General features: G+C 63.0%; 1 protein-coding gene across 1 annotated transcript; it reads right to left on the bottom strand.

Moving 5' to 3' along the window:
* Window position 1: 1 nt before the first annotated feature.
* LOC306638611 (mucin-6-like) lies at window positions 2-15,929 on the bottom strand (the record flags this gene model as incomplete). The annotated part of the gene is made up of 31 exons (XM_079101806.1): window positions 15,318-15,929; window positions 11,278-11,743; window positions 11,046-11,172; window positions 10,608-10,698; window positions 10,412-10,521; window positions 10,054-10,261; window positions 9,818-9,940; window positions 9,297-9,417; window positions 9,050-9,188; window positions 8,875-8,979; window positions 8,727-8,796; window positions 8,507-8,644; window positions 8,104-8,265; window positions 7,931-8,025; window positions 7,674-7,806; window positions 7,247-7,496; window positions 7,115-7,167; window positions 6,911-7,020; window positions 6,384-6,535; window positions 6,050-6,191; window positions 5,863-5,973; window positions 5,227-5,412; window positions 4,875-5,114; window positions 4,219-4,375; window positions 3,953-4,096; window positions 3,391-3,453; window positions 2,927-2,965; window positions 2,391-2,534; window positions 1,825-1,983; window positions 171-958; window positions 2-61 (listed from the first exon to the last, which is right to left on the bottom strand). The coding sequence occupies exons 1-31, from the start codon at window positions 15,913-15,915 to the stop codon at window positions 2-4; spliced, it is 5,484 nt and encodes a 1,827-aa protein (XP_078957932.1). The 5' UTR covers window positions 15,916-15,929.
* Between the last annotated feature and the right edge of the window lie 2,841 nt (window positions 15,930-18,770).

The following is an 18,770-nucleotide window of genomic DNA, read 5'->3' on the forward strand; positions in this document are numbered from 1 at the left end:
GTCAGTGAGGTCTGAGGCGCAGATAGAGTTGAAATGGTAGTGGTGGATCTGAGGGACGTTCCTGTGGGGGAAAGTGAAGCGTGGGCAGTGGTGGAGGCAGACGTGGTGTGTGAAGACTGAGAGGACCAAGGTGTTTGTGGAGTGCTCTGAGTGGCCTTGGAGGTTTGGACCTGAGGGCTCTCCGTTCCCACGATGGTGGTGGCCACAGGAGATGTGGATGGCTGGTGTGGTGAGGAGAAAGTGTGTGACTCGGGGAGAGGGGAGGTGCTGGCTGTAGTTACAGAGCTGTGTGCTTGGGTGGAGGTAGTGTTGGTCGTGGTCATCATTGGTGTGGTTGTGGGTCCTGTGGCTTCGCCTGTTGTGGTAAAGAGACTGGTGATCGTTGGTTTTTGAATGGAGGTTGCCCAGTGTCCTGCTGTGCTGGATGGCGTGCTGCGGTTCTCAGAAGTCGTTGTCAGCGCAGAGGTTTCCCGTGTGGGAACCAGAGACATCATCGAAGTCTGTGGCTTCACCGGAGTTATAAAGGCAGTGGTGGTCCAGAGGGTCGTTCCTGTTTGTGGAGCTGAGCTCTGGGCAGTGGTGGAGGGCGTCTTGGTGCTTGAGGCCTGAGTGGACCATGGGTGTTGACTGCTCTGAGCAACTGAGGAGGTGTGGCTTATGGGCCTTTCTGTGTGTGCATTTGTGGTTGCCTGGAGCGATGTTCCTGTTAGTGCCCTTGATGTGGGAGCAGTGGAAGGAGACATGGTGGAAGTGTGATGTGTGTTGACCGTGTTTTCTGGAGGCTTGGTGGAGGGTGCAGTGTTTGGTGTTTGTAGAGTGGTTTTGGGTGCTGTTGACCGTCCAGTGCCTTGCAGTGCATGCCGCGTGAATGTTGTTGACCTGAGGGTGGCAGGTGGTCCTTTGTGGCTCGTCTCCGTTCCTGTGGTTGTACTGAGCATTTCCTGGTGCGTTGCTGTCTCTGTGGAACCAGGGCATGTATTACAGTGCAGTCCCCACCTCCCCTCCTAGATGCCCTGTCCTCCATCCTGCGTGGCCTTCTGTCATTGCTGTTGGGATTTGCCTTGTGTGTCTGTCCCTATAGCAACTGCCTATGATCACCCCTGTGTGTCTGGGGAACTGTGTTGCCATGGAACATTTGGCTGCAACGTGTGGGTGCTGGCTCCCTGTGAATCCCTTGTATTGTGGCCTCTTCCCTGCTATCTGTCCCTGCTGCCCTAGCCTGTGGGGTCCTTCTGGCCCTGTCCCCTCTCCTGGTGTCTGTCCCTGCTGCCCCAGCCTCTCTGGTCCTTCTGCCCTGTCCCCTCTCCTGGTGTCTGTCCCCACTGCCCAGCCTCTCTGGTCCTTCTGCCCTGTCCCCTCTCCTGGTGTCTGTCCCCACTGCCCCAGCCTCTCTGGTCCTTCTGCCCTGTCCCCTCTCCTGGTGTCTGTCCCCGCTGCCCAGCCTCTCTGGTCCTTCTGCCCTGTCCCCTCTCCTGGTGTCTGTCCCCACTGCCCAGCCTCTCTGGTCCTTCTGCCCTGTCCCCTCTCCTGGTGTCTGTCCCCACTGCCCAGCCTCTCTGGTCCTTCTGCCCTGTCCCCTCTCCTGTTGTCTGTCCCTGCTGCCCAGCCTCTCTGGTCCTTCTGCCCTGTCCCCTCTTCTGGTGTCTGTCCCCGCTGCCCAGCCTCTCTGGTCCTTCTGGCCCTGTCCCCTCTTCCCCTGATTATGTCCTCCTTCCTGTGCTCTGCTTCCCACTGGTTCTGGGAGATGCTGCCTCAGCCTTGGCACCCTAGCCACACAGTGGCTCCTGAGGGTGGGCACCCTGGCCTCCATGGGCTGCCACTCACCTTGGCTGAGGAGTGTTTCTGTCACTGAACTTATTGGGGCCTTTGTGGTTCTTGCTGTGGACTGAGCTGTGGACTTCGTGCCTGGGTTTGCGGAGGATGCTATGGACTGGGTTATGGCCTGGGTCACTGTCAGTCCTGTGGCTGTTGACCTCCATGTGGCTGTAAGGGGTTAGAGGTAGCTGCTGTCATTTAAGGTGATTTTGCAAAGGACAGCCATGGAGGGTCACCTTGTGTTCCCACACGCATCCCACAGGCTTGTGCCTGAGTCCCTGCTGCGTGCCTATGAGCCAGAATTGCTCGTAGGGTCTCCCTGGGGGAAATGCTGGCATCTTGCCTCTCGTGGCCTGGCTCTCATGGCTCTTCTGGCCATGATGGTCTTGAGGCCATGCCAGTGACCCAAGGCTCATGTGGGGCCATCCCTCTGCCCACTTTTGGTCAGATGAGTGGACAAATGCCCTGTGCTCTCAAAATCCCTGGCATTAGAGGTCTGCTGTGTTGGTGGCAGGATGCAGATGGTGCCCCTGCCCCACACCCGCTAAGGTATTCCAGTGTCCCGTCCATGTTACCGCCCGAGGAGACTAGAGATGGCATCCATGTGGTCAAGAGTGTCCAGTCCTCAGTGGAGGCAGGGGCTGTGGGTGGGAAGGTGGGCCCAGGGCTGGTGGTGCTGAAGTTCCCTGTGCTGGGCTGGACTTCTGTGGGTGGTGAACCTGTGTGGGACAACCTGACCTCATGCACGGGCAGGGGCAGAACACATGCCCTCGAGTCCTGTCTTCTTCTGCCACCCAGCCTTGCAGCTCCTGGGCTGGAGGAATGGGGTGGGAGGCCTGGGGATGTCTGAGGCCTCTGAGGGCCGCATGGGCCCTGTGTGGGGCCTTCTGTGAGGGACTTACTATTGAGGCCTTGCTCTGTGCTCAGTGGCCAGTCCAGCAAAGGCTGAGTGGGCAGGGCCGTGGGAGGTAAGCTTTGTGCACCCTCCCGCCTTGGATCTGGGGTGCACAGGTGTGTTCCCTGCCCCTTCCCTGCTGGCCTAGTTGGAGGGGGGCAGGAAGTGCCCTGGCCGGCAAGCCTGTGTCCTGTGGCAGTTGGAGTGTGCAGTCACCTGTGGTGGGCAGCAGCGGCAGGGTTGTGTTGGGCGGCACTGTAAGAGGAGGGTATGGTCAGACACCACTGCTCATGCAGCCCCCAGCCCTCACCCAGGGGTCCTGAGCGTGCCCAGGCAGAGCCGTGTGCTCCTGTGGCCGGGGCTGGCCTGCCTGCCCTCCTTCCCTGTCTCCTCTCCTCCCCTCCTCTGTTCTCAGCCTGGTGTAGAGAGGTGAGCTGCCAGCTGCTGCCTTTCACTGTCTAGAGCTAGGTTCCCAGGAAGAGTCCCACTGTGCTCCCCAGTACCCTGGCAGACCTGGGGGGCCTGCTCTGAGTGGGTGGGCTATGGGAGAGGCAGGAGGCCAGAGGAGTCTAGTGCCGTTTCTCTGTCTCTGCCTCCTGCAGCCTCGCTGCCTGTCTCTGGGAGTCTCAGTACCTCAAGGGGCAGGGCCCTGAGGAGTGGGGCTCTGGGGCTAGACTTACTGCAGGGCACACAGGTCCCCTCGCTGTGGTCGAAGTACTCATCCTGGGAGCAGTTGTAGCAGCCTATGGCAAGGAAGGGACAGGTCAGCACCAACTTGTACCCAGTGCTCTGCCTCCAGCCGGGCCACCTGTGCTCAAGTCCCCACGGCCCCCGCCTCTTCTCCTCACTTCCAGCTCTGAAGCCCCTTCCTGGGCACCCAGGGCTCTGTTCTGGTGGCCCCCTCTCCTTGTTCTGGCCCTGGCTGCAGTGGCCCTGGGCCCTTCCCATCTTGTCCTCTGCCATGTGTCTTGCTCCCTTGCCTGGTTTTCAGATATCTCCCCCTGGCCAGAAACGGAGGTCAGGGCAGTTTTGTGTAAGACCCTGTCCCTCACCCAGCTCTGGGCCTGGGCATTGCTGAGTGAGCCTGTGTGGGGTCAGTTTGTGAGAGCGTGAAAGGCCAGGTGGAAGGGAGGAGCATGTGGGTGAGGGAGGGTGGTGTCTGACAGTGGCGGTGGGTGTAGTGGGTGTGTGTGTGAGTGTGCACACACACGCGAGGAAGAGGCGCGTGTGCTCCCGCCCCACCTTCGACGTTGGTGTCTGGGAAGCTGTCCAGGTGGCCAGGGCAGAGGCAGGGCTGGTAGTGCCATGTGCAGTTGGCCTCCGGCGTGTACTGGAACTCGCCGTCGCCTGCCTGCGCGTGGTTGTTGTAGAAGTCGCAGTAGATGGCTGGGAGGAAGGGTGCGGTCAGTTGGCTCGGGAGGTTTGGGTTCTGCTGGCAGGGTCTTGGGCCAGCACGCCCTGCAGGGCTCAGGCTCTTGGGCCAAGTGGTCGGCGGGCAGGGCACTCACGGCAGAAGTCCGGGGTCCTCCAGTCCACGCACACGCCCTTGTCCAGGCAGGCCTTGGCGTAGGCAGCCACCGCGTCACACAGACACTCGCAGTCCCCGCCCTTGTTGCAGCCGCAGGCATCGCGCACGCAGGCCTCATAGTAAGGCATGCGGTACACCTGCAGGGCAGTGCAGGCCAGGGTCTGCAGCTGCGACCCCAGGCCCCAGGCCTGGCCACTGCTCTCTGTGGGTCTGCCCTCAGCTGCTGCTACTCCTGCAGCCAGTGCTGCTGGGGCTCACCAAGGCCACCAGGGAGGATTCTGAGGGGTGTTCCTGCTCCCAGAGACCACCCATGGCCTGGTGTGGCTCACAGGTCCCCCGACCCACCCCCGTGCCTGTGCCCCTGCCTCCAGCGTCCACGGGGCACCCTTCTCTCAGTGCTCGTTGAGCCTGAGAACCTGGGTGTCCAGGGATCTCCCCCGGGCAGCTCCAGGTCTCCTGACCAGGTGCTACAGGGTGGGCTTTTGGCTGGCACTGGCGAGGGACACCACTCTATTCTGGAGGGCAGAGGCCTGGGCGCTACAAAGCACCCTGCGGAGTTGCACCACTGCGGAGGGCTCCTGCTCTGGTGGGCCGCACCCTCTCCGCGCCTCACTGTGCCCTGCCCTCCCGGCCCACCTTGCTGTGGCAGGTGGCAAAGGTCTGACTGTTGATGATGCTGCACTTGCGCTCGGCCCAGGGGCGGAGGAAGGCGTTGAGGCTGCAGGGGTCCTCCACGTAGCTCGTGTCCCCGCACAGCGGGCTTTCCTTCCATGAATTCACAAACTCCAGCTCGCTGGATGCCACGTACTGGCTGCGGGTCTCAAAGTCGTCCTTCATGTTCCCATTGCAGTTGCCACACAAGCCACAGAGGGCGTCCTGTGGGGCTTGGTGTCAGGTGGGGAGCAGGTGGGCTTTCTGGTCCACCCCACCCCAAGACCAGAGGGGCTCTGGCCTTGACCAGGGTGTGCCTGGCAAGTGCGGCAGGTACCTGGGAGGCACGATGGATCGTGATGGAGATGCTCATGTGCTTGTTCCAGACAAGCGTCATGTTGAAGCGGCCGGGGATGCCCACATCCAGAACCAGGTTCAAGGAGCTGGGCTTCACCCGCAGGTGCACCTGGGAGTTCTCCCCACTGACAGTGTAGTTTCTGTCTGCCATCGTGATAGTCAGGCCCTGTGGAGCAGCTGTCACTGGCCACCCGCTGGATGGCCTCTGTGGTACCTGGGGCTGCCCCAAGACTGAGTCATCTAGGGCAAGGCTGACTGTGTCCATCAAGGACACGTGCAGGGGCAGCTGCTGGGAGTCAGCTCCAGGCAGAAGGCTCCAGTGCATGTGGAAACAGGATTGGCTCCCTGGAGGACACCCTCCCCTCTGCCCAGGCAATGCCCTGGAAGCAGGTGGCCGTCATCTGCCACTAGTGCAGAACACGAAGATGCCCACCTAGTGAACAGTCTCCGGAGGCAGTGGGCACCACCACCTCCCTCCCGGGCATACAGGCGAGGAGGGGGTGGGCAGGGAGGGTTGCATGACAAAGGTGGGACCTGGGGACCTGGGCAGTGAGGGCCCAACTGTGTGATGGGGTCCCAGCCCTCTCCTGCCCTGGGAGGGGTCCCCACTGCTCACGCCTAGGAGGATCTGGATGGCTCGGGAGCAGGTCACCCCTGATTTCCCGCAGATGACGTTCTCCGTCAGGATCTTGAAGCTGGGCTGGGGGTTGCTGCCACCGCAGTCATCCTGCAGGGAGCGGGTGCTGAGGGGGAGCTCTGGGTGCCCAGCCCTTGCAGCAGGCTCCCGGGGCCCCAGGAGTTACCGTGGCCAGAGTGTACTCGCAGTTGCCGTCAAAGATGAAGCGCCGCCCGTCAAAAGTGACTATGTGGCCCTCCCCATAGAGGGTGCAGGTGGATGGGCAGTGGGCACTCTGCTGGCAGGTCCACCTTCCCTGTGAGCAGGTGCTGTGGAGAGGGTGGTGGAGTGCTGGGGCAACCCTCTTCCCACTTGTGTGGTCCCAGGGGTTCCTGGAGGCCCTGGGCGCCCTGCCTCTGGGGACCCCACCTCTGGCATCCCACTCATAGGCACCCCTGCCCTGGGTGCCCCTGACTGCAGATGGTCCAGGGGTCCTGGGCTCTGGGTGAGGTGTGGCTTACCAGTTCTTGCAGTCGGTGCGGAGCTCAGCACCCCCGGGGTAGGAGGCGCCTGCAAAATCACAGGGGCACTGCTCTGGGGGCACGCACTGCCCGTTGGTATTCTCATAGAACCCCTCAGGACAGACGCAGCCAGCCTCGCACTTGGTGGGAACCTGGTGGGGAGATGGGTTGGTGTCCCCTGGAGGGAGTCCAGCCTGCTGCCCAGCCCTGGTGTTGCTCCCAGGCCCTCCCATGGATCCTGCTCTGGGTCCTTGGTGGAGCCACCTCTCTCTAAGGGGAGGGTCTGTGCGGCCTGCCTCAGGCCACCCTGCCCTGGACCCTGCTTGCACCCCAAGCTGGCCCTACCTCCACAGAGCCCTGCAGATGAGCACACCCCTCCAGCTGCCTGGCCACAGCGTTGCTCTTGACCTCCTGATCCCCAGCCCACATCCACAGCTGGGGCCAATGGAGAGGGAGTGGGGATAGGGCAGCCCCCGGGGCCTGTGGAAACCCTCTCTAGGCCCCAACTGCTTCTCCGTGCCCCTTACGCAGGCGATGCCGGTGGCCAGTCTCTGGCAGGTGGGTGCACATGCAGCCCCAAACTTGTCCTCTGAGGACTGGCTGCAGGACTGGAATATCTTGGGGGCTGGGCAGGAAGCTGCAGGGGAGGAGGGCGGGGTCAGGTGGCCTCGGGGGAGGGAGGCCGGGCACCTCTAGGTCCCCTTTTGGCTGGCTTCTGCCCCTGTACCTACCCAAGAGCACCTGTGGCTGCCCCGGGCAGCTCAGCCGTCCGTTGGTGCAGTAGCTGCATGAGAGAGGCCACAGGAGGCTGCATGAGCCTGGGCCTGGTGTGCTCCCCCCCGCCCACCAGACCCAGCCCGCACCAGAGGATGCCGTTGACCGTGGTGGCCTGGCCAGCCAGGACGAACTTGTGCCTTTCCAGCAGGCAGGGGCACTGGGCCTCGCGCACACACTCGTTCCTGTGGTCCAAGTAGGTGCCCTCGGGGCAGTTGCAGCCGTCCACAGGCACCGCGCTGGTGTGGCACTCGGCCTCACGGTTGGACAGGGACAGGCAGGTGCGGTCACAGGCGTGGCTGTCCTGGCTGAAGGTGCGGTTGCCAGTGCAAGGGACAGCTGCAGGGAGCTGGGGTCAGGCCCTCCACGATGGCCAGGCCATGGCCTGGGCCACGCTGCCCACACCCAGTGGGGTGGCCAGACAGAAATGGGCCCCGGGACCCCCATGTCATAGGGACCGCACCGTGACTCCCTTCCTGGGACCCCACACGGCCCCTGCCCGGCCTCGGCACTCACTGCAGTTGTACATGCTGTCCCTCCAGCCCCAGAGTGGCACGGCCTGGGAGGAGCAGGCCTGCGCGTAGGCACCCAGGGCTGCACAGATGTGCGGAAAGGTCTCCTCGTAGTTGCAGGCCTGGTACACGCACCTCTGCAGGCAAGAGCCAGCCAAGCAGGCCATGGGCACCTCCTTTCCCTGGGCCGTGGTCCCAGGTGCCCAGGACTGCCTCTGCTGCTGTGGCCTCCCCCAGGGCCCCCAAGTGCGTGCAGCCCACCTTGTAGAAGGGCTTGGGGTCCACCACGGCATGGCACCTCTCAAACACACTGCCCTTCTTCAGCAGCACCGAGCAGTGGGTCTCTGCGCACACCTCTGGGGGTGACAGACTGGCGGTGGGTCTCCTGTCCCCTCCCCAGCCCCAGGCCTGGGAGGCAGGGCAGGGAGACTCACTGTTGAGCTGGCTCATGGAGCAGGGGTCGATCTCCCGTTCCAGGGCAGCTGGGCAGTTCCCTGCCCGCCAGGAGTCCACAAAGAGCGCAGCAGTGCCCTCACTGATGCCCGCGCTGCTTGTGAACTCGTCGGCCGTGTCCCCGTTGAAGTTGCCACAGAGCCCTGTGCAGCAGACCACAAGGGCCGAGCCCGCCTGCCGCTTCTGCGCAGAGCCCTGCGCAGCAGACCGCGAGGGCCGAGCCCGCCTGCCGCTTCTGCGCCCCAGGCACCCCACTGTCTCCCGCTGTGCCCCTGTGGGAGGCCACTGGCCTCAGGTGGCCACACCCCTGTGGGCTCCCTGCATGTGGAGGGCCAGTACCGGCCTCTCTTGGGTCCTCCCCTGCTGAGGCAGGTAGCGGCTCACCTCTGGTCTGGCCTCTGAAGTGCGGCCCAATGGTGATGTACGCCTGGAAGATGGGCTGCTGCTGGACCACCAGCTCCAGCCCGAAGGTGGTGGCCATCTGGACGTGGGTGGACGTCTGTCTGAAGATGGTGATGTTGCCTGCAAGGGTGGGTGCTCAGCAGGCCGCGGGGCCTCCCCACAGAGGCGTGGCCCACGAGGCCCCAGCCGGGCAGGGACATACGGGTCTGATAGGGGAGCCACTTGGTGTCTCCATTGCTGGTCACCTCGTCCTCAGAGATCACGATCTTGTCCTGGAGGGAGGGTGGCCAGCATCAGGGTGGGCCAGGAGCAGGCAGGAAGTGGGCGCAGCCCAGCTCGGGGCAGCCTACCTGCCTGGACAGGTAGACGATGGCGACCAGGGACGTCTCTGAGTGTGAGTAGCCTGACTTGTCATACGTGGCCATGAGGGTGCCCTCGTCGGGAAGCAGGGGACTCTGTGGGGGCAGGCCGCTCAGGTGCCGTGGGGGCAGGGCCGCCCCTCTACCACCCCGGAGCCCATCCTACCTGGAGGAGGATGTAGGTGCAGGTGCCGTGGAAGCGGTAGGGCCTGGCGTCGAAGGTGGTGACAAAGGAACCGCCTTCCAGGGAGCAGTGACCTGGACATGGCTGCCCTGTGCATGTCCAGCGGCCCATGGTGCACTGGCTAGGGGAGCCACAGGGTGACCCTGGTAAACTGTGTCTGTCCCCAGTGTTCCAGGCCAGCAGGCCCCCCCCCCCCCCGCCGCCAGAGCCCCTCACCCCCAGTACTCACCAGCTTTGGCAGGCGGCCCTTGTGACCTTCCCGGAGCCATAGACCACTCCGTTGAGCATGCAGGGGCACTGGCTGACTGGCACACAGGTGTGGTTGTTGGAGAGGTCATCGAGTACCATTCCTGCCAGCAAAGGACTTCCTGGGCTTGGACGGGACTGGCCTCCTGCCACCCTCCTGCTGGGGTGCGCCTTCCTGGCCATCCTGTACAGACCCACTGGTCCCTTGCCAGGTGCAGCTCAGGTGAGGCCTGCCTGGCAAGTCTCAGGGATACATCCCTGCCTCAGCCCACCTCGAAGTCTACCTATCCCGGCAGTTCTCAGCCCCCCATGGGCGCCGCTCACTCTCCTGTGGGTCTGCACACGTGGCTGTGGAGTCCTAGGTCTGTGGGAGTGGTGAGGTTTGGGGTGGGCAGGGGGCCCTGGCACTGGGGCTCCAGCTGCAGAAAGCCTGTGCTCGGTCGTCCCTAGTGTCGGGCTCAGCTCCCTGGTGCCATGGTCAGTGGGAGCTGGCGTCCGCCTCACCTTCGGGGCAGAAGCAGCCCGAGGTGCAGGAGCTGGTGCAGCTGTGCTGTGGGTTGGAGCAGGTCCTGATGCAGGCTGTGCCACACTCCTGGTACACCTGGTTGGCCGGGCACTGGCCCACGGCTGCAGAGGCACGGGGTCTGTGAGAGGCCCCACCCAGCCACAGCAGCCTGGCCTCCACCCAGGAGCGGCCTGCCTGTGGCTCCCCCACCCCTGCCCGTCCGGCCGGGGCTCACAGCAGAGGCTGGGGCGCCGCCAGTTGTGGACCGGCTTGTGAGCCATGCTGCAGCGGCGAGAGTACTCAGACAGCGTGCCACAGCTGCAGTTCTGCTGGCCCGGCTGTGCACACGCGGCCATGTCCGCCTGGCAGCTCAGCACCAACGGCTCCTTGGGCACATCACACTCAGGGGACACCAGGGTCAGCAGCTGGGTGCAGATCCCGACCTGGGCAGAGGGCCACTCAGGGTCATACAGGCAAGGGCACCTCCCACACCATGGCTGGGGCTTGGAAGGTGGGTTGTTGGCCCTGAGATCCCATCAGACCCCTTGATGGTTGGCCCCACCGTGGCCCCAGGGCCTGGCCACCTCACATACATGTGTGGCCTGCAGGACAGGGGGCCTGGGGACGGCCTCATAGGCGCAGATCTCATTGGGGTCATCCAGCTTCTGGAGTGCAGCATACTCGTGGGGCTCCAGGAGTTTGCCTGGGGCAGGGGGCAAGGATCAGCACCATGGGGTCTGGCCCAGTGGGCCTGGGTCCCCACAGCCCTGCTTGCCCCTCTCCACCTACCATCCTCGCTCAGAAACTCGTTGGCCGCCTTCCCGTCGAAGTTCCCACACAGCCCACACATCTGGCCCATGTACTTCCTCTCCACCAGAACCTGCAGGGTGGGCACTGCTGGGCCCCACGGGGTGCAGGAGGGGCTCCGTGTCCAGTGGGCCAGGCCACCCGCTCCTGCTCTGAGGGCCCAGGCCTGCACCCTCCCCCACCTTGTTCCTCCTTGGGGGCTCCATCTCTCACTAGGTCCTCCTTATTTTCAAGTGGGGAAACAGCCTCCAAGAAAACCCAGGTCCAATCCAGGTTACTGGCTAGGGGTCGGTGCTGCTTGGCAGAAAGGGCCTGGCTGTATTGCCAATTAGGGTCACAGCAGGTTGGGACCCCTGCCCAAGGAGGGCAGCCCCTCCCAAGCCTTGTACCTGTGCTCCTGCCCAGGCCCTCAATCCTCACCATGAGGTGGGCGTCCGGACCCCACATGACCACCAGCTCCAGCTCCAACTGCTTGGCTACCAGCTGTACACTCTGGCCATAGGGTCTGATCTGGAGCCCGTTGCTAGTGTAGGGCAGGCTGACCACCCTGTGATGAGACCAGTCAGTGTCTGCCCCCAGGTTCCCAGCTTGGCCCCATGGCCCACCCGACATCCTTGCAGTCAGGGTCCCCAACCTCACTCAGTGGGCTCACCCGATGTCCTTGATGGAGATCGTCGCTTCATTCACAGTGACCACAGAGGACCCTAGCTCCACGATGATCCGAGAGATGTTCCCATCTGCCCCTCGCCGCAGCTGGACGCTGAAGGTGGGTGAGGCGTCCTTGCAGCTGGCCACAAAGATGTAGTTGCAGATCCCCAGGAAGTCGTAGGCATGGTGGTCGAAGGTGGAGAAGTGGCCAGCCCCCCACGTGGAGCACCAGCCCTTGTTCAGGGCTGCGGAGAGAAGGGCGTCTGCAGCCCCGCAGCTCCGCCGAGACCCTGGGAGCCCACGCGGGGAGAGGTGGCTTTCTGGGGGTGTGGGAAGCCCCCCTCCCCCCACCGTGGACACTGTCTCCCTGGCCTGTAGGCCCTGAGCTGGGCTCCACCCACTGTCCCGGGCCTTACAGGACTGTAGGCCGCCCTCAGCGTTGGGGTCTGTTGTATCTCCAGTCGTGGGATCTGTAAGACAGGAGGCCACTGCTCAGCCCCCCTATAGTTGGCTCACCCAGGGGCTCTTGGCAGGGAGGGCTGTGTGTGCAGCTTCCCCTGAGCACCCGCCCATGACTTCAGACTGGGCAGTGGCTCGTCCGAGGCTTGGTGCTTCCGTGGGAGCCTTGTTGCACAGGCTGTGCTCTTGGGAGTCTGCGTGTGTGTGTGAGTTGGCCTGCACTCTGGATCTGTCCGCACTGGGCAGAGGCCTGGTGGCAAAGGAAGCGGCACCCAGACCAGTGTGCCGTGCCCTGAGGTCAGCGCTGCCCCTCCCTCCCTTCCCGTTGGCTTTGCCCAGACACTGCCCTCCTGGCCAAGGCAGCAGTCTGCTTGTGGGCAGCACAGCAGTCCTGGGGAGGACAAGGGGCCAACCTGAGCCTGGCTTCCTGGTAGCCTGCTCAAGCTTGGTCCCTTCCTCTGTCCCTGCTTCTCAGTCCTTCACCTACTCCCTTGAGCTCAGCCTGCATGGAGTGACGGCTTTGTGCCCATGACCCAGCCAGGTGCACGGGGCAGGATGTGCTCACATGGACCTGTCCTGGGCAGGAGACAACGCACACGCGTGCGCATGCGTGGTGCACATGTGCTCCAGACTGCTGGCTGCCATGACAGATGGCAGGGCGGCCAGCCTGTGCTATGTGGGGACAGGCTGCGCCCAGTCGGGGAGGGCTGCTTCTCAGGAGGTGACCTCTGACGAGGACTGAGCACTGTAGTCCAGGACTTCTAGGAGGACTCACTGTCCTGTGGGAGGCAGGAGTGGAGTGTAGCCAGTGGGGCAGCCCTGGGCAACCAACCAGTGCTGGGCCTCAGGGCAGGGTGGCCCCAAGCATGGCTCTCTCAGGCACCCTCTGGCCAGGACACCTGCTGGCCTGTCTGCCAGGCTCTCCTCCCCACTCACTGCCCAGACAAGTAGGCCACCCCACCCCCGGGTGTCTGCAGACAAAGGGAACGGGACACAGAGGTTCCCGGGCAGCTGAGGGCTCCAGGGGTGGCTGCTGGAGCTGGTGGGCTAGGCCAGGAGGGGTGGGCGTGGGACATGCTGGGTGGCGGCTGATGAGGGTGGAGACAGCGGGGTATCCTCTGCCCCCTCTGCCCCCTGCCTGGCTGAATCTGCTGTTCACAGCATGCTGCATGGTCTCCTTGTGGGGAGGCTGAGCAAGGGCCAAGACTGCCCTGCTGGGGCTCTGAGCTCGTCCATCTTCCTGCCTCTTTTCTCCTTGGCAGCCTCCAAGACAGCCCCCTGGGTGGGTCCTGGACTGGGAGCTGACCAGGGAGATGCCCAAATAGCATGGGTCACAGTGACCATGGAGCAGGGAAGTTGGAAGGTGGCCAGCCTGGCTCCTGCAGGCTGTGAGGGTGCCCCTCCCTGTGGGTGCTCCTCCTGGCTCCCACTCCACCCTCCCTCGTCCAGGGGCAGGTTGACACATCTCCCTCCTCTCCTGACCTACACCTCCTGTGGCTGCTGTGGGCCATGGTGGTATCTGAGTGCTGGCTGGGCTGTCCAGATGCTCCAGGGCCCAGATCTTGCCATGGCTCCCACCCGCTGACCAGCTAAGTACACAGTGCATCTCCCAAAACAGCTCACAGGGGTCCTCCTATTCCCCACCTGGGTCCCTCTTCCAGTCCTGCCAAGCTGTGGAGGGTGACACTGTCCCTCCCATTGCTGCTTGTCACCGCCAGAGGGTGTCTCTGGGCGTCCCCAGGAGCAGAGCCGGGTGGCCAAGGGGTTGCATGGCTGAGGCTCGAGGAGGCACTTAGCCATGGAGTCTGTCAGGCCCTGGGAACTCACGCTCAGCCTGGGCAAGGGTCCTGAGGTGCCAGCTGGCAGGAGTGCCAGCTGTGGGTGCCTGGATGAGTGGAGCTGGGCTGTGAGTGGACTCCCTTGGGCTAGGCCCCTTGCCCTAAAGATGGTCTTCGGCTGGCCGCAGTGGCGGGTGCCTGCCTTCCCTGTGAGTGAGACTCCACGCTGGGCGCAGGCTGGAGCGTGCCCGCCCTCACCCACCCCTCCTTGGCCTTTCCTTCCAGGATGCCCCAGGGCCAGCACTCTGAGAGTGCGAACCTTGGCTAGTCTACCCTGGGCAAGACCCTCCTTTCATGTGGACGGGGGTATCTGGGTCCGCGCTGTCCTGGCGTGGTGCTGATGGCGCAGGCCCAGTTCTCACCCCCGTTGACCGCAGACTGTGACCGTCTCCATGGCTCCTAGGTCCCGGGCCCCTTGTTCTTGTGTCCACCACGCCCCAGGGGCTTGCCCCACCTGCGGCAGCCCCACTCTCCTGCCAACCCCTCCTGTCACCTAGCGCCAGCCTCTCCAAGCTGACCCTGCCGGACTCCCCTTTGAGGAAGCTCAGAAGGCCGTCAGTGCCATGGTCTCTCCTTCCCGGGACTTTCTGTCCTTCCTGCTGACAACCCGACGCCAGACCCAAGGCCTCTGGGGTGGCTCGTCTGCCGCCCCCAGGCGTTCTGAGCCCTGGATAGGCTGCGGGGCTGCAGGAGCACTCGCTGTTCCTGGGCATGCTTGGTGACCCCGCCTGCCACCCCTGCTTGTCCTGGGCCACCCGACTGGCTCACAGGCCTCCCTCAGCCTCAGGTCCCACTGACCTGCTGCCTGACTTCCCCCAGACTGCACAGAATCAGCACGGAAAGCATACCTGTTGAGGGAGGGTGGGCTCCAGGGCCGACCCGCGCCTCCCTCCCCTCCCCAGACCCAGCTCTGCTGGGCTCCACCTCCTCCCACCAGGTGTCCTGGGTTCGGGGTGGGCAGGGGTCCCAAGCAACGTGACTGAACCCATGGGGCCTCACTGAGGGGCTCAGCGCTGCCCCCAGTGTGACAGTGATGCCTGCCTGGTTGGGGAGGGGCTCCTGGGAGAAGGGATCAGGGCAGGCTTGGGGGTGGGGGGGTCACACTGCCCCAGACTTTGGTCCAAGGGTGGGCTCTGTCTAGCTGTTATCTGCTGCACGGGGCTCCCGGCCACTGCTGAGGAGCGTGGTCTGCGTCACACCAAGCAGAGGCCAAGGCAGTGCACAGGGCTTCTCCCCACGCTGACAGAAGAGGACACTGAGGCACAGGGCCCACTGCGCGGTCAGCCCTGTGCGTGATCAGGGCCATGGAGCCTGGTCTCCAGGTCACGAGCTTCCCTGCTGGGAGGCTTGCGGCTCTGCCCCTTCCCACCTTCCAGCTACCCCTCAGGCCCCAGAGAGCAGGGCGCAGTCGGGAGAGGGCTGGTGTCGGGCTGTTGATCTGGAGCTGTGTTCCAGGTCCCGCGTTCCTGGAGGGGCTGTGCCGGAGGGGCCTCTGCCCTGCTCCAGCACCCTCCCTGGCCATTGTGCCCAGCTCCCTGGGGAGGAGGACAGGACTCAGGGCAAGTGGGCCTCAGGGGGAGGCAGCACCTCCAGGCTTGGCCCCCTCCTGCTGCCATTCATCAGTGCCTACAGGGTCAGCCCACCCCGGGCAGAGTCAGCCAGGTGAGAAGACCTGGGAACGCACCCACGTGCAGGGGCCTGTGGAGGGTCTGGGCCCTCCGGCATGGCCTGTTGTGTCCCCACTCACCTGTGCTGAGCAGGGTTCCCCCGAAGGACAGGAGCAGCAGCAGCCAGAGCCCCACCATGGTGTGGCCACTGGAGAGGAACTGCTGACCTGGCCCTTCTGCTGGGCTCCCAGAGTCCTGCCGCCACCAGCTCTGCACCTGCGTGCCAGCCCCACTGGCCTTATGTAGGGGTGGTAGCCCTGCCCCTGTTGCGCCACCCGTGCCCCACACTCTGCTGTAAATGCCACTGCTGATCGGGCACACGGTGGCCAAACAGGATCTCAGCCTCCACTTTATCAGGACCTGACCTTTCTCGGAAAATTCTGCAGCGGCGGCTGCCCCATTATCGCCCACTCCCCCAGGGAGGGAACACACACCCTCCAGCTGCCCACAAACACCTCCTGTGTCTGGGCCATTCTGGGGGCTGGGACAGGTCCTCCAGGGCCCTTCCCTTTGGATACCTGGTGGCAGCATCAGCACACACCTGTATGGCCAGGATGGGGATCGTCCAGGGGGAAGACTGGACACCCTGTCTCCCCCGACAAGTAGCACAGGGTGCTGGGTGGCTCCTGGGTGAGCCCTAATCTCCACTGGGTCCCAGGACCCTGAAAGGTGCCACATGCTAGGTCCTTGCCCCTGAGGGACTGCCCAAGGAAGTCCTCGTGTTGCTGGGATACCAGGCTGCCCACCTGAAGACCCCACCTCACTTGGTCTCCTCTGAGGGATAGGACTGGGGGGACCACAGGAAAGGTCACCTCCTGGGAGGTGACCCCCAAGGTTTGAGCTGCTTTGAGCAGCTCTGCTGGCAAGGACCTCTCAGCTCAGGAGCAGGATTAGGGGCCCTGGAGGCTGTTCATCTCAGGGCCATCTCTGTGGGGCTGAGTGGGGGACAGTGGTGGACTCAGTGTGCACTCCTGCCCCGTTGGAGAGCTGCTCCAACCCACGGGGAGAAGGGTTGTCTTCTGGGGCAACACCTGGGGGCGGGGCAGAGAGCAGCATGTGCCAGCACCCCCAAGTGTCAGGGCTGGAGCTGGGGCAAAGGTCAGGGTAATGGTGAGGTTGAAGGCCAGGAGGAGGGCAGGGCTGGGGGCCTCCCTGGCACCCTTTTTCAGCTTGGGAAGGGATTCAGGGTCTAGCAAGTCACCACTGGGGTTGTCCAGCCTGCTCCCTGGCTCCCCACCTCCTCTCCTGGGTTGGGTTTGATGCCCACCAGCAGGACCCTCCCTGCTCCCACTGCAGGCTTGGTGTCCCAGCCCAGCCCTGCTTCAGCCTGGCCTCCCCAGGGGGAACAGCACCCTGTCTCACAGGAACTGAGTCTCCTGGCCTGGGCCCAGGCCTTCCCCCGAGCCCCCGTCAGGCCTGCCCTGTAGCCCGGCCCTGGCCCTGGAGGGGACATATTGCACCAAGGCAGAAGCAGTGGGTGTCATGTGCTCACCTTAAGCAGACTGTGGCTTTGAAGGGCGTGGTTTCGGACTGCAGTGCAGTTTGGTGGTAGGATGTGAGCTTAGCATGTGCAAGGCCCTGGACTTGATTCCCAGGGTACACACATACAACCAAAATGCAAAAGAAGAACGTGGCTTTCATATAGAATTCTAGTAAGTGTTCAGGCTGGTGGTGGAAGGTCACTCTGGACTGCTTCTGGGTGTCCTGGTTTGGGTTATTTCTTCATTTTTGTTTCTTTTTCTTTTCTTTTGGTATTGGTATTAGAAATTGAATCCAAAGGTGTTCAACCTCTGCATCCCCAGTCCTTTTGTATTTTCTTTTGAGATGCTGAGGGCCTCATTAGGTTGTCCAGGCTGGCCTTGAACTTGGAATCCTCCTGCCTCAGCCTCCCAAGTCACTGGGATGACAGGCTCTACCACTGTGCCTGGCTCAGGTGTGCTTACATGCCCAGCAAACCCGTTCAGGTGAGAAGCTGAGGTATAGGAGTGAAACCTTTGTCCAGACATGCTGAGCAGCTGCAGCCAAACAGGATCTCAGCCTCCACTTTATCAAGACCTGATGTTTCTTGGAAAATTCTACAGTGGCGGCAGCCCCATTATCACCCACTCCCCAAGGACGTGGGGACTTGCCCTTGCTCCGAGCTGTGGCCTGAGCTGGGGTCTTGGGCTGGTCACTGTACCAGGACAGCCTGCGTGGAAGGGGTTTTTTGACTAGAGGGCATGTCTGCAGCGGCTGGGCTGTCTGACTGTGTGCACTCATGCTGTGCCTGTGTCCATGCGTCTAGAAGTAGATGTGCCCCGTGAGGCTGTGCGTGTGCACGCACCAGGCTTACATCTGCTGCTGACAGCTGTCTGTGGTCTGACCTGTCTTCTTGATCATTAGGGTGCATGCACGCCTAGGTGAACGGCTCTGCCCAGCAGTGTGGCCGAGGGCCCCTCCTGGTTCAGGCCATGGCTTCAGGGTCCCATTTCCCAGCATACTTGTTTGGCGGGAAATTGCTGCTGAAAGGTATTTTTGTCTCTTGACTTGGGAGCATTCCAATGCACCAGCACACTGCTCTGAACCTGGGAGATAAGAGTGTGTGCGGCCATTGTTCCCGGAGGCAAGCTCTGTGATAAGACCCGGTCCTGCTGGCTGGAAAGCGAAGCCTGTGGGCTGCCTAAGTGGGCAATTGTCCATGCTCACACCCAGCCCAGAACCCTGTCTCCCATGGCTGTCCCTGAGCAGTGGTCACCCAGGGCCCAGGCAGACGGTGGAGGAGAATCTGGACTGGGCCCAAGGTCTAGTGAAACTTGCCCCAGCCAGCTTTGGCCCCAGAACCGAGAGTCTGGGGAGATGGCTTGACTCCAGCATGCTGGCTCCACTGTGAGGAGCCGTCCGTTAGGCCATGGATCCGGGACAGCAGTGAGCAGACCTTTGCTTGGTGTTGGGGGCCAGGATAAGGACATGGGCATTTGCCTGGGCAGGTCCCTCCAGAAGGCTCCAGAACAGGCTTGGAGCCACAAACCCAGGGTTTACTACATCTCATTCACACAGAGCTGGAGTGGACACATCAGCAATCTGCTTCTCCCATCCTGTCCCTGCCCACTGGGCCCCTGCTGGGCCATGTGTAACATTCCCTGGGGGAGGACAGGGAGCAGCACCCCCTGCCCCAGTCCCATGACTTGGCAGCTGGTCAGCATCAGATCAAAGAGCTGAGAACTGGCTTTGGGGCATGTTTGGGAAAGATTTTGACAATAGGAGCAGGGATTCTCTTGTGGCTGACGAGGCCCCAGGACTGGGACCAGCTGTGATCAGGGGAGACTGTCATGACTCATGACCCGTCAGTGTGGATCCATGGTTGGTCATGCGTATTTCAGGACTTCCTGTGGATCAGGGTGTGAAGCTCAGCTGCCTGGACTGGTCCTTGAGGGGACGCGGGCCACCTGGGCTGAGCACTGTGGAGTCAGTGAGTGACAGGACTGGCCCGTGGGCGTCTGCTGCCTGGTGGGACGTGGGAATCACCGGCCCTGTTGTGGAATGGCTGAGGCTGA

The sequence above is a fragment of the Sciurus vulgaris genome (assembly GCF_902686455.1).
Source record: "Sciurus vulgaris genome assembly, chromosome: 11".
Taxonomy (NCBI): domain Eukaryota; kingdom Metazoa; phylum Chordata; class Mammalia; order Rodentia; family Sciuridae; genus Sciurus; species Sciurus vulgaris.